Source organism: Borostomias antarcticus, assembly GCF_949987555.1.
Source record: "Borostomias antarcticus genome assembly, chromosome: 2".
Taxonomy (NCBI): domain Eukaryota; kingdom Metazoa; phylum Chordata; class Actinopteri; order Stomiiformes; family Stomiidae; genus Borostomias; species Borostomias antarcticus.
The window spans coordinates 6,598,113-6,613,112 of record NC_140235.1 but is presented as its reverse complement, the minus strand read 5'-3'; the positions used below and the strand labels follow the sequence as shown (position 1 = coordinate 6,613,112).

General features: G+C 49.4%; 1 protein-coding gene across 1 annotated transcript in view; it reads right to left on the bottom strand.

Annotated features, from left to right (window-relative positions):
• Positions 1-3,386: 3,386 nt before the first annotated feature.
• The window catches only part of LOC311329553 (cyclic AMP receptor 3), a gene marked incomplete at its 3' end in the record, with an annotated part of 61,152 nt that continues 49,538 nt past the window's right edge, over positions 3,387-15,000 (bottom strand). Inside the window, exons 10-11 of the mRNA XM_084461428.1 lie at positions 5,243-5,390; positions 3,387-3,557 (exon numbers count right to left, since the gene is read on the bottom strand). Of these exons, the coding sequence (XP_084317554.1) occupies positions 3,387-3,557; positions 5,243-5,390 (319 nt within the window). The remainder of the gene's footprint in view (positions 3,558-5,242; positions 5,391-15,000) is intronic.

Sequence of the window (15,000 nt, the reverse complement as noted above, 5' to 3'; positions counted from 1 at the left end):
CGGCAGCAGCCTGCCCGCATCCCTCCCTCCCTCCCCCTCCCTCGGCGCTGTCGAGTTCCGCTCATAACCTCGCCACCCACCCTCCCACTTCCCCGCCTCTCCCTCCTTCCCCCGCTGGCGGAGAGCTCTGTCGGGCTGCGTGCAAACACACACGCACGCACACACACACACACACACACACACACAAACGCACACACTCACGCGCGTGTGTGTGCGCGCGCGCACGCGCACACACGCACACACAGCTCATAAACACCTCGGCGCAGCGAGAGGCCGTCGGCGCTCCATTTCCCCGCTTCCCCCCGTGCCACTGCGATTAGCGGAGGCAGGCTGGAAAGAGAGAGAGAGAGAGAGAGCAGAGAGAGAGCGACAGAGCGCAGAGCGTGCGAGGGGCGGCCAGAACAGAAGCGCGCGAACGCACTCAGACAGACGCACGCGCACGGCTCGCGCTCATCCAAAGGCAACAAACAAATAAAGCAGACAGGCGGCAGTGTGTCAGGAGCAGTGACTGGAGAAGTGGGTAGGTAGGCTATACTAGCAGCACATGCTGAAATTGTTCAGTTTTTACATCACAGTGGTGGTGGATAAGAACTGTCCGTGGATAAAGAAGTGGGTAGGCTAATGGCTACTCCGGATCTCCGTAGGCCTAGGCTACCCCCCCCCCCACACACACACACAGACACACTCAAAGGTCCAAGTAGTTGAGCTGATAAAATATTGTTCGGTGTAGGCTAGACCGTTTGTTGGTTGAGGTTGATGGAGAGAGTGGCGTGTTTTTTAGTAACCTAGTCTATATCAGTTCAATAATGTGAACAATGTTGATTAATGGCATACGATTTTACTGGTGTAGAGGAGCAAAGACCGACGTCCAGCTATACACATTTCCATCCTTCCAACAAAAAATAGTGCCGTAGTTTAGCAGGCTGGCTGCCTTTCATTATTGGATTTGAGCTGTAGGCTATGGGTTATTTCCCCGCCTGTTGTTGGCCTCTATCTAGGCTACTGCCGTCATATCCCCCTCTCGCTCCCTTTGAGTCTGTGCGTCACCGCTGGGTCATGGCCAGAGTCCAACAACGGCTCCGGTTTCTCCCCGAATACCGTGTCGCCAAACGACGTCCCGGCTCTCCCTCTCTCCACACATGTACTCTCTCTCTACCTACACTCTCCCTCACACACGGTATTTTCTCTCTCACACGGTCTCCCTCACGAGATCTGAATAATGATTCGGTGGGAGGGCGAGGCGGCTAATAGTAGGCAGTGCGCGTGTCGACATGCCCGTGGGCTGCGAGTGTTAAATTGTATCCAATTACAGCGCATGCGGCGATAGGAAGGGAAAATCGTTCTTACCTTGTGACAGGGATATTCGCCAATATCCAGACACTTGGCGGCTCTTTTTTTAAACGGTTAGAGCCTTTAAAATCGTGGACTTGGCTGCGCGGAGGACGTTTCCGCGGTGGGGGCAGATTTCTGGAGGACAGGGCAGCGTTTTTCATTAATCAAAATCCAGTTAACCAGATTTGGAGAAACGGCGGAGGCAGGGCTCGCCAGTAATTAATATCCATTATTCCAGTGGCCCTGAGACACACACGCACGCACGCGCGCGCACGCACACACACACACACACACACATAGGCTACCATGCATACAGAGAGGAGAAAGAATACACGCGTTTTTGTTTAGAAATGTCTCCTTCTCATTTATTTGATGGAGTGTAGGCTACAACTGAGAAAAACCACGAATGGCGCCAACATAATTTGTGTGTAGCCTATGTGTTTTTTTTCAAGGTTTGAGCTACTTTCCAGAATGAGCCTCATGTATCCTACAGCTGTGGTTCAGACCGTCTTGGGTGTAGGGATCCACCAGTTTGAACCACAGGAGTCCGTGGTTCAAACTGGACCGTTAGAAAGTCAGGCTTTCATGGGCAGGTAGTCGGGAATACAACCACATAACCTGCCAATCCCTTCACTGATCTGCTTTCTACAGTTGTCAACCAATGACAGTGGCTGTGGTGGATGACAAGTCATCAAGCTGCTTCAGAAAAAAACGGTGTGTTTCATAAGCGTAAGACTAAGCAGTGTTTGACAGGCACCTAAGAAAGTGTGCGTGTGACCGGTTGTGATTACGTGAGTTTATGTGGCTGTATTTGACCTTGAACCTGTCCTTAGGAGGCGTTTGTTCGAGCTCCTATCTGTGTCCGTGTCTGTGAGAGTTCTTAAGACAAGGAAGTGGTTTGTTGAGGAGAAATTAATATTTTACATTTCAGTCAAAAAGGCACGCGTACAAAAATATATAGCATATACACACATATATACAGTATACACACTGTTATATAAATACAGTTTAACAAACAAAATCTGAAAAAAAATAGCATTTCATAACCACATTCACTGACGTGGAACGATACAAAAAACAAAATACTTGTAGAAAGAGTAGTAAAACGAATAATACCATAAGTCAAGACAAAAACAAACACTGCAACAGTACAAAGAGAGTCAGCCTTCGGGCTTCCACTGTCCTGTGATCTTCTCTCTTTCTCGTCCGTTTTTTTTCTTTCCCTCTTTCCCCACTCTCACGTTCTCTTCCCCTCGAACCCCCCCCTCTCTCATACCCGCCTCTCCACACCTTGCATCTCAATAGAGACATCCTCTAATCGCACACGCCGGTCTAAAGCCGTGTCCTCAGTCTAAAGCCGTGTCCTCTCCGGGCCTCACAGAGAGGACAGGTGGACGCTCCGACCCTTCCTCGGCTCGCCTAGCGTGACCAGGAGAGAGGTGTCCCATACCGTACGGGCCGTATACTGTCCAACACAGCATCGGATCTCTGCTCTGGTCGTGCTGCTTCAAACACACACACACGGGCTACCGTGTACACACTGTCACACAACCTGAGGTGAGCTACAGTTCAGTTAAGCTTCCTCCATTTCACATCCAGCTCCGTCTCCTTTCACTGCAGAGCGCAGAGGAGGGCGGGGTGGGGGGAAACGGAGGAGGCGGCGCGAGCCTTTTGAGACGCGGCCGATGTGTGTGCGAGGCGGCGTTAGAAAAGGATCTTTACAACAGCGACCGCTGCTTGCTTGGCGTTCTTTTTCAATGCTGTGAGAGAGGTAGACTACCAGGCAGGGCGGCCGTATTGCAGAGCTGCAGTTCCAGGTGTGTGTGTGTGTGTGTGCGTGTGTGCGTGCGCATGTGCGTGTACAGCTTTTGGATATTAAATAGTAAAGGAGGGGGATTAATAATGGAACCTGACAGCTCATCTCCTGCTCCTATCTTCCTCTCAATGCTACCTTAAAAAAAACTCTTTATTTTCTCTCCTCTTCTCCGTGAGCCCGGTTTCCTCATTTTCTCTCCGCCTCAGTCCTCTCCCCCCCTCCCCTCCCCCCCCGTGTCTCACGGCCCTCTGTCTTTCAGAGTCATATTCGGGGAGTAGAAGAGCACGTTGTTGTCGTCGTCGTCGTCGTCTGCGCTGAAGTCCCCGAGGTCGGCCTGCGTGTAACGGACCACCCCTGGCCGGTACTCCCCGATCCTGGTCCGGTCACACAGACGAGACTGGAGGGCCAGCTGGGTGGGAACCAACACACACACACACACACACACACAAAACAAATAAATACATTAGTCAACACAGACACAAACGTAGCTAAGTACGCAAAGCTTGAAGGGTCATGATTCAGGGGTTCAGATGACGGTCACTACACCCCTCCCCACCCACCCCCCCACCCCACACACACTGTTCCAAAACCATTATCTGTAAATGCATAGACTTAATAAGATGGAACCTATATTAGACACAAACAGCACACAAACATTGAGCAAAGCCGAAGAGTGTGCTGATAGCAGTGCAGCTGGCAGTTGGGCCACATGGTCTACAATGCTGATCAATACCAGAGAGAGAGAGAGAGAGAGAGAGAGAGACTCAAAACAGAGAGAACGCGTGAGCGAAGAAGAGAGTCATACAGAAAGAGACAGCGCGCACCAAAGAGGGAGAGTCAGAGAGGGAGGGAGGGAGTGAGAGACTGGGGGATCGAAAGATAGAGAACGAGGCATAAAGAAAACTGAGTTGAGGCAAGGGAGGAAGAAAAGAAGGGTGGGAGAGAAAGAAACACAAAAGAGACGCACGGAGAGAGAGAGAGAGAGAGAATGTTGTAGATATGAAGGACAGAGAGGAGAGGGAGAACGAGAGGAGAGCCAGAAAGAGACTGAGAGAAAGCAAACGATAGAAACGGCAGACAGAGGGTGAGATAGCGGAACAGAGGTAGAGAGATTAAAACAGAGAGAGGGTGGGAGAAAAAGCACAGATTTGCTGGGGAGAGTGTAGAATGTTTTGACGACGTTACGCCCCCTCCCCTCCCCTCCTCTCTGCAAATCTCGCACCTGATGTGTGTGGGCTGCTGGGAGTCGCATGCCATGATGAATAACAACCGCCTGTTAGTCACGACAGAGGACACACACACACACAACCGAGCGCACACACACATCCCCACCCACGCAAATAAACACACAAACACACACGTCCTTTTAGCGTGTTACTCTCACTCGCTCTCTGTGCCTCTCTCTCAAACACACACACACACACACACATCCCTCTTTCTGTTACTCACACATACCACTAGCTCCCTCTGTGGTTTACCCTCTAGCAGACATATAGGGAAAATATCTTTCCGTCATTGACACACACACACACACACACACACACACACACACACAAATTCCACTGGCATTTACGTAGAGGGTCACACTCCTCTGAGTGTGCTCGCAACCCATTACCGGTGACATTGGTACGTGTGTGTGTGTGTGTGTGTGTGTGTGTGTGTGTGTGTGTGTCCGCGGCTGTAATTTCCCTCCGGCATCATTATCTAATCACAAGCTAAATATCCCCCCACCCCTCCCCCCTTTAAGGAAAAACATGAGTAGCGGAGAGAGAGAGGGAGAGAGCAGAGGAGAGAGAGGGAGGGAGAGAGAGGGAGAGAGCAGAGAGAGAGGGAGAGAGAGCAGAGGAGAGAGAGGCAGAGAGAGAGGGAAAGAGAGAGAGAGGGAGAGAGAGCAGAGAGGGAGAGAGAGAGGGAGAGAGAGAGAGCAGAGGAGAGAGAGGGAGAGAGAGGGAGGGAGAGAGCAGAGAGAGAGGGAGAGAGAGAGAGCAGAGGAGAGAGAGGCAGGGGTGTGTTCGGGAGAGGAGGGGTGTGTTGAGTTGAGAGGAGAGTTGTTGGGGGGGGGGGGGGGGGGGGGGGGGGCAGGTGTGTCTGTACCTGTATTCCCGAGGGGCTGAGCAGGCTCCAGGTGTCCCGGTCCAGCCCGAACACGAAGGCGTTGGCCAGGCCGTGGAGCGGGGCGGAGAGGACGTGCAGCAGGGTGAGAGAGAAGAGCTGCTCCTGGGGGTACAACGCGTTATGGACCCTGGGGGGAGGAGGAGGGAGAGAGTGAGGAGGAGGGAGGTGGGATAGAGAGAGGGAGGGGAGGAGAAGGGGGTTCAACAGAGATAGAAATAGGTTAACCTTTGTATTGTGTGTAGGAGGGAATAAACAGTATATAACAAAACAAACTCTCACAAAATCAAACAGTCAGCTTAGCTAACACACAGGGTAAGAACAAACAAGAGAGGGAGAGAGAGAGAGAGAGAGAGTGAGAGGGGGCGGGTGTGCAAGAGAGGGACACTGAAAGGGGGGAGAGAGACGGGAGTGAGAGAGTGAGAGAAGGAGTGAGAGAAAGCGAGAGGTGGAGTGAGAGAAAAAGAGAGGGGAATGCGAGAGATTGAAAGGTAGAGATAGACGGAGTGAGAGAGAGTGAGAGAAGGCGAGTGAGAGAGTGTGTGAGAGAGAGAGAGAAAGAGGGAGAGATGGTGCTTTATATCAGTGTTTAAGAGCCCATTAGGCAGTGTGAGACGGCTGGCCTGACACATTCCTGGCTGCCGTGCTGACGGCACTTTACAAGGACAGGAGGAACGAAGCGGAGCCCCCGACTCCCCCCTCTCTCCCCTCTCCCCTAACCTTCCCCTGCGTCTCTCTACCGCCTCCTATTCAGCTCTCTTCTCTAAACCCTTCCCTTTTGCTGAATCTCTAACATCATTCTCTTAATCTCTCTCTCCCACACCTTTCCTCACCCCCCCCTCAACTTCCTCCCTCTCCATCTCTCCCTTTCTCTCTCCCTCAGTGCATGTCTGTCTCTCCACTGCATTCTCTCCATCCCCCACCCCGCTATCCTCCTTTAACCTTTCTCCTTCTACCTCTCCATCGCTCTTTCTCTCCGTTCTCAATCTCCGACTTCAATCTCCCGCACAGCCTGTAGAGTGCCTAAGGGACAACTTAAGACACACAAACTCTCACTCTCTCTCTCACACACAAACTCTCACTCTCTCCCTCTCTCTCTCTCTCTCTCACACACACACACACACACACACACACACACACACACACACACACACACACGGTTGGTCCTCAGCACTGCTAACCCTGTATTAGCCCTTTGTGTTTGCGTTTGGGTATTGAGTTATAATGTGTTTGCTTTGTAGTTTTGAATGATTACGTTTTTTTCTCTCTCTCTCAGGGATATCTGAGCACATATCCATCAGGCTAGTCAATTATTTAAAACGTAATTACTGGACCTCGAGGGGTCTTTATTCTGCCACATGGCAAGTGACACGCAAACACACGTGAGTGAGTAGTGACACATCACACACACACACACACACAACACACACACACACAATACACACACACACAGCATACACACACACACACAATACACACAAATACACACACACACAACACACACACACACACACACACACAATACACACAACACACACACACACGCAACACATACACACACAATACACACACACACAACACACAAACACAATACACACACACATCTACGGCGGTCGCCGGTGGAATTTCTCCTCTGCATTTTCCCATCCAAGCCGTCCTCCTCCAGGGGCAGCCAGGAGCAGTGGGCAGCCTCGTCAGTGGCTAGAATATTGTGTGCAATATGGCTGAATATTTGTCAGATTTAGAGGATCTAGAAAATGAATTAGAATATGACGGACGTCCATGTCGTTTTGAGCCAGAGTATACGGACGAAGAGCTCCTTGAAAGGAGGGTGAGGAGACAGAGAGAGGAACAGCTGGCCCGAGAACAACAAACAAATTCATTTTCTAGATCCTCTAAATCTGACAAATATTCAGCCATATTGCACACAATATTCTAGGCACCAACAATCCGATCGTAGCGCAGAGAATGTGAGCGCGAGTGTAGCCTACAGACGGAGAATAGCCAGTCTGCGCGCTGGCCTGTGCGCATGCGTGCTGGAGCAAGTGGGGGAGAGGCGTGTAAAGATCATATTACAGGCTAAAGACCCTGTATTTGAAAACCAAAACAACAATGGCTCGCGTTGAGGAATCTCAACTGTCGATTCATCCAATCTGATTGATGAAAACAACCGTTTAGCGGCCGAAAATGGATTTTGAGAAACTGCATTCCCGTTGCCCCGTCCGACGCCATTACATGGATATACTGGCTCACGCTGGATTTTAAATTTCTTCTACAGGCCTCCGAACAACACAAAAGTGATCTCGGTGAGTCATACTTCTTATAATATGTCGTAAATAAGGTCCAGGTTGTCAAAAACGAGCATTTTCCTTTAAACAGGTCTTGAGTTCCTCAGTCTTGGAGATGTGTCCTGGCATCTTGCCGCTATATAATAGCTCTGTTAACTCGCTAGTTCTGTTAAAGTGACAATATGTAACTTATGCTTGGAAACATGACATGTGAGGGTAAATGTGGTTTATTGTTTGTGGTCTGGAGCCTGCTTGATCAGTTTAGGAATGCCTACACTCCTAAATAAGGCTGTGAAGAACACCCCGTATTGATGATTGAATCTCAGCGCGCACGCACGGTTTGTGTGACCACGCCTCTATGGGACGAGACACCCTCAGCTTTAAGCTGCATTTTTTTCTGACCCAAAACTTAATTTTAGAAAATGCTGTAGCAGAACCAAAACAATGTATACAAAGAGATGGTTTCACGGAGGTCCTCATTGACTAATACATCTTGATTTAACATAATAGTAATCTTAACGGTCTCAGTATGCTGTACTGTGAAATGTATCACAATCCGTTGTGTTTAGCGTTGCTCCAGCCCCGTTTTCACCGCTCCCACGGAAGGGTTCGGGGGAGGGGTGAAAACTAGGCTGGAGCAACGCTCATATCCAAGTCTTGCCAAGCACGTTAACACAACGGATTGTGATACATTTCATAGTGCAGCATACTGAGACCAGTAAGATTACACACTAAGCTTCCTGCTAGTTTTTCTTGAGTTTTTCAACACATAATAACATGCCCTGCCCACTTCCATTGTAAAGAAATTTGAGTCGGATGAAAATCTCAATCCAGCTCAATATTTGAGCGATCAATGAAATGATGGTCTCTATGTTTCAGATTGATGAGAGACATATCAGAAATAGGGCTACATGTCCAAAATAACACACTACCCCTTTAAGTTAAATGAAGGGAGTGCCCAAAAAATGTCATGCCCGATTCTAAATGCATCCGACAACAATGTTTACGGCATTCTGTCGAGGTATCTGAGTGAAAACTACAGGTATATAATGACAAATTCACCAACAGATCGTTTCTTCATCATTTATTGTCACAACAAATCCTCAAATTGACAGCTATGCATGTGAACGGTGTGCATACCAGACTAGTGTGGCCGGGGCCTTATGATTTAAGTGTTGCCGCTGTATTAGCACTGTTATCCCTCTAGGGAAGGGGTAATCAAGTAAAGTTCTAAGAGGTCCAGTTTGACAAAATGGCCTCAAGCCAGGTCCGGTGGTGATGCGTGAGTTTTTTATACCCTCAACGCAGATTTGTTTCCTTGCATATTCCTATCAAATTGTTGTATAGCAGCAGGTATGTTACTGTGAAATACGCATGGAAGTTAAAATATTGTTGACTTCAGTTGTATGGTCCCCAACTTACTTTAAAATCAAATAAAGTAGGCTACATTTCTCGGTACATATGAGACAAACAGGTTTAGAGCTACTCGCGGGGAGAATGAATATATACAACTCGTTCCACTTGATGGAACGCCCTATTTTCAACATCTATTTTTCTTATTTTAGAGCACGGCATGTATAGGCTGACATTACTTCTGTCTTATATTATCTCACTTCCCTCTTCGTTTGTCGTTACGTTCCTCCGGTCATGCAGTGTCCGCAGTGTCCAACTCCAACTAATATTAGCAAGGAATCGCTCTGATAACAGTAACGTCAACGATAGCTAGGCTGTCACATATAGACTGGATGACGTCAGGCAATGAACACACATGCCCTTTTGAAATGAGTGAGATAGTAAACAAATGCCGTAGAATACTACAAAGGCTGCGCAGGCTCAAACTAGTTGCTTACACTCTGTCAAAAGGGAGAAATTCTCATTGATTTATCAGGTTATAGACGCGGTCCGGATTGGATGGCTTCTGGGTCTGGATCCGGACCGCGGTCCGCCTGTTGGTGATGGCTGCTCTAGTGTTTAGAATAGTTTTGTATTTTTGCTCTTTTAGCTTGCTAGTTGTTTTTGTGTGTTTGTGTTAGCGCTGTTTTAGATCTGGCACCGTGGATACTTAAGAAAAATCTGAAGACCTACCTGTTCAAAAGGGCATTTTCCATTGAACAATAACAATGCAGGTTTTTAATTTTGTTAGCATAATGTCATTCCTACTTTACATTGTTTTCTCATGTCTGAATTTTACGTTTGTGTTGGTTTGTTTTTCTGTTGTCTATTGTATTTATTATGTTGTGTAAAGCATATTGAGGCACATTGTGTCTGAAATGTGCTCTATAAATAAAGATTATTATTATTATTATTATTATTTCCATTAGGTCACTAGCTGTTTACTCTGCGTTTGTGGAAAGCAAGCGGCAGCAAACATGCGACGTCAGGGAGACGTTCAGATCATGTCTTAATAACGTCCGTCGGTCCAGAACCCCATTTGTACGTCTGCTGGACCCCTCAATATTTGAACGTCTGGCTTGGACCCCTCTAAGACATGTCTGGACATGCAGAACAGGTTCAATGTCTGAACGTCTAAAAAAAACTTTAATTCTGGCTCCTAATTGGATGTCTTTGGACGTCCAAAAAAGACGTCTAAAAGACGTCTTTTAGACGCTAGCGTTTTTTTGGGGTTAGTGTTAGAAACGTGTAGGCACTCTGTTAGCTCGCTATCTCCGTTACCTCCCCACCTCTCTTAGCCGTTTCTGGGTTAGCCGTCATCTATATCTCTGAGGAGCAGACCAGCTGCTGCTTACATTCACTTCACTTCCCATTAAAGCTGAAATAAATCAGGAGTCTCCCCCCCCCCCCCACACACACACACACACATGCACACGCACAGCCCTCTCTGGAGAAACCACCACACGCACAAAAACCTAGACACACATGTACGTACAAACCACACGCGCATAAACTATTACAAACCATACATGAAAGCAAACACACACACTGTCAACAGCCTTGCCTGAGGCACCCAGACACACACACATGCACAGCAGGAGCAGAGGTGAAAAGAAGAATGTGTGTATTTGTGTGTGTTTATCTGTGTGTGTGTGTGTGTGTGTGTGTGTGTGTGTGTATATGACTCACTTGGGTCATCTGTAAATCAGTGACAAGTGACCTCAATGGTTTGACGAGACGCAAAGAGAAGATGTGTGGTTTTTGTGATGTGTGCATGGTGTGTGTGTGAATGCATGAGGGAATAAGTCTGTGTGTGTGTGTGTGTGTGTGTTTGTGTGTGTGCGGGGGGTGGGGGGCTATTTCTGGCGTCTCATTTTTTTTCTGCCGCCGCTACAGAAACACGATCGGCGTCCGGGAAACGAGAGCTGGCAGCCAGCAATCATCTGCCTGCCACACACACACACACACAGCACCGCACCTCATACTGCCAAGCAACACGCGCCATGGCAACGGAACAGCCGCAATTAGAGGCAAAGAGCCTTTCCCCTCAGCCAAAGGAGAGAAATGAAAGGGGGAGAGAGAGAGAGAGCAAAATGTGGTGGCAGAGAGAGAGAGAGCGGCGCAAATAAGAGATCGAAAGAAGGGTGAGAGAGTGAGAGGAGAGAGAGAAAGAGAACATGATAGAGAGGTGAGAATGTGTTAGAGAGAGGCGATGGGGAGAGCGAGAACAGAGAATGTCAAAGAGAGAGGGAGAGAGAGAGAGGGAGAGAGAGAGAGAAAAAAGGGAGATGTGGGGAGTAGGAGAGAGGGAAGGGGGAGGTGGCAGTGGGGGGGGGTCAGAGAAAGAGACGTCGAAGCGCACAGATACAGAGGAAGTGAGAAAGAAAGATATCGGGGGGGGGGGGGATTTATGCATCAAGGAAGTGAGAGAGAAATAGCGGGAGGCAGAGAGAGGAAGAGAGAGAATTAGGGAGAAGTAGAAAGAGGGAGGAGTGGAGGGGAAGGAGGTGGGCTGTTTCGCTTTTCTAATGAAAGATGAATGAGGCAGGAGAGCGTAGCTGCGGGCTATGCCTGGCTGGGAAAAGAGTGTGTGTGTGTGTGTGTGTGTGTGTCGAGGGCGGGGGGGGGGGGGGACGGAGTGTGGGGGGGTGTTAAATTGGTAGTAGAGTCAAATCTCCACAAACACCACGGCCAACCTGGGTTGGACGTACAGCTACGTGTGTTAGCTTACAAGCACTCTCTCTCACACAGGCACACGCACACACACACACACCACACACACACACACCACACACACACACACACACACACACACACACACACACACACACACACACACACACACACACACACACACACACGGACACGTGCAGCAGCAAAGATTTGACCCTCTCTCCCTGGGAGCATCTGTGAGCCTGCCCTCCATCATAAGCACTCACACCACTCTATCCATCACTCTCTCTCTCAATCAGCCCTTCCCTCCATCACTCTCTCTCTCTCCCTCACTCTCTCCTTCAGCCGCTCTCTCTCTTCACTCCTCGCGCGTCTCCTCACTGCTCTCTCTTCTCACTCTCTCTCCCCACATTCTCCTTCACTCTGACTCTCTTCCCCTTTCAATCCCCTACTTTCTCCCTCCCTCTCCATCCTCCCCGCCTCCCTCCATCCTTCCTTCCTCCCTCCATCCTCCCCTCCTCCCTTCATCCTCCCTTCCTCCCTCCATCCTCCCCCCACCTCTTTTCCCATAATCCAACTTTCTTACCCCCTCAATCCTTCTCTATCCATCCCCCCATCAGAGGGACAGTTCAATGGGGTTTAATTCACACAAGAACAAGGCCTCACTACTGATAAGCACACATACACACACGCACGCACACACACGTGCGCGCACACACACACACACACGCACACACACACACACACACACACACGTGTCATTCTGGCCCTCAATACACTCGTTCTCAGGCCATAACTTCCCTGTCCATCGTAACCAGTGACTGAGTATGTGTTGTGTGTGCGTGTTCAGTGACTGAGTGTGTGTTTTGTGTGCGTGTTCAGTGACTGAGTGTGTGTTGTGTGTGCGTGTTCAGTGACTGAGTGTGTGTTGTGTGTGCGTGTTCAGTGACTGAGTGTGTGTTGTGTGTGCGTGTTCAGTGACTGAGTGTGTGTTGTGTGTGCGTGTTCAGTGACTGAGTGTGTGTTGTGTGTGCGTGTTCAGTGACTGAGTGTGTGTTGTGTGTGCGTGTTCAGTGACTGAGTGTGTGTTGTGTGTGCGTGTTCAGTGACTGAGTGTGTGTTGTGTGTGCGTGTTCAGTGACTGAGTGTCTGTGTTGTGTGCGTGTTCAAGCCTAGTTTACACCACATCCTGGAAGATGATTGTCTTTGATCAGAGGTCATGATAGGATCAACTCACACACACACACGCGAGCACGTAATCACACACAAACACACACCACTTCCTCTACCAAATCTTTTAAACTTTTAAGGCGCTCTCTTTTCTATATATCTCTCTCTCTCTATAACAGACTCACACAGTAACACAGTGCACACATATGCAGCAATACGCCCCCCCCCCCACACACACACACACGCGCACACACTCTCAGGGGATTAGAGCAGCTAACGTTCACCAACGGGATAAAACCCAAACAAAGAGACATCCTGTTTCCTGGAACACAACACCACTCAGGCCTCCGAGCCAGGAGAGTGCGCACACACACACACACACACACACACGCACACACACACGCACACACACGCACAGAAATGTGCACATGCGCGCGCACCCACACACACACACATATAAACATGGAACCGCTAAATGCAAACACAGTTTGGATATACTGTACACATACTGTATGTGTGTGTGTGTGTGTAATGGTTATCTGTTTTAATCATTGACTGTATGTACCCGCCTTTGTCTCTGTGTGTGTGCATGTGTGTGTGAGCTACTCTATGCTGTGTCTATGTGTGCGTGTGTGTGTCCAATGTGTCCGGTTGGAGTGTGTATTTCCGTATACTGTGCATGCACGCATGTGAGCGTACGTGTATGACTATGTGTGCGTGCGTGTGTGTGAGAGCAGTTGATAGAGGAGGTTTTAGTGATTCCCTGGAGTGTGAGGCAGCGTTTATGGCACTCTCAGCACAGCCAGAGTGATGAATATTTAAAGACGCGCCGGGGAGAGCCGAGAGAGGAGGGGAACAGTGTGTGTGTGTGTGTGTGAGAGCCTCTGTGTGTGTGCTCGTGTGTGTGTGTGTGAGAGACACAGCGTGTGCACGTGTGTGTGCGTGCACGTGACAGGTGTGTGTGTGTGTCCTGTCTTTGTACGTGTGAGTGATATGTCATTCAGCCGTGCGTGCCCTGCGCTGTGGCCAGACTGTGTATGTATTTAGCTGTCCGGTGTTTATGTGTGTGTGTGTGTGTGTGCGCGTGTGTGTGTGTGTTTATGTGTGTGTGTGTGTGTGTGTGTGTGTGTGTGTGTGTATGTAGGCCAGACTCCTTCTAAATGGGGATGAATAGAGGGGAGCTGTGTGTCTGCTGGGCTCAGTGTGAGACGGATGGCTGAGGGCTCTGTCTCCGGTTACAAAGAGAACACTGACCCGGCTACGATCTCACACACACACACACACACACACACGCACGCACACTCACACGCACGCACACACGCACGCACACTCACACACGCACGCACACACGCACACGCACGCACACACACGCACACACACACGCACGCACACTCACACGCACACACACACGCACACAACCACTCACACTCACACGCACACAACCACACACACAACCACACACACACACGCACACAACCACACACGCGCACAGAAACAGACCCAGATGCACGCACGCATGCACATACACACTCGTAGGGCCGGACACACACACACATGCGCGTGCGGATCACATGAATACATATCCATGTAACCGCATGACCAATAACAAGTACAGATGTGCTGTCAACACAGTATAACACACACACACGCACACACACACACACACACACGCACACACACGCACACACACACACACACACACACACACACACACACACACACACACACACAGGTGTTTACTGTCTGAGTGATTCACCTGTTAGAAACAGCAAGAGAGCCAAATACACTCAAAAGTATATTATAAACAAACACACACACACACACTCACACACACAGAAGCACAAACTATTCGTGGAAGGCTGGAATGACGGAGAGAGAGACAAGAGAGAAAAACAGCAAGTGAGAAAGAGAGAGGGAGAGACAGAGGGAGAGAGAGGGGGAGAGAGAGAGAGAGGGAGAGAGAGAGAGGGAGAGAGAGAGAGGGGGGGGAGAGAGAGGGGGAGAGGGGGAGAGGGAGAGAGGGGGAGAGAGAGAGAGGGGGAGAGACGGAGAGAAGGGGAGAGAGAGGGAGTGAGAGAGAGGAGGAGAGAGGGAGAGAGGGAGAGAGAGAGAGAGGGGGGGAGAGGGGGAGAGAGAAGGAGAGAGAGAGGGAGAGGAGGAGAGAGGGGGAGAGAGAGAGCAGGCATACAGAGGTGCAATATGCAGAGTACAGTGAGA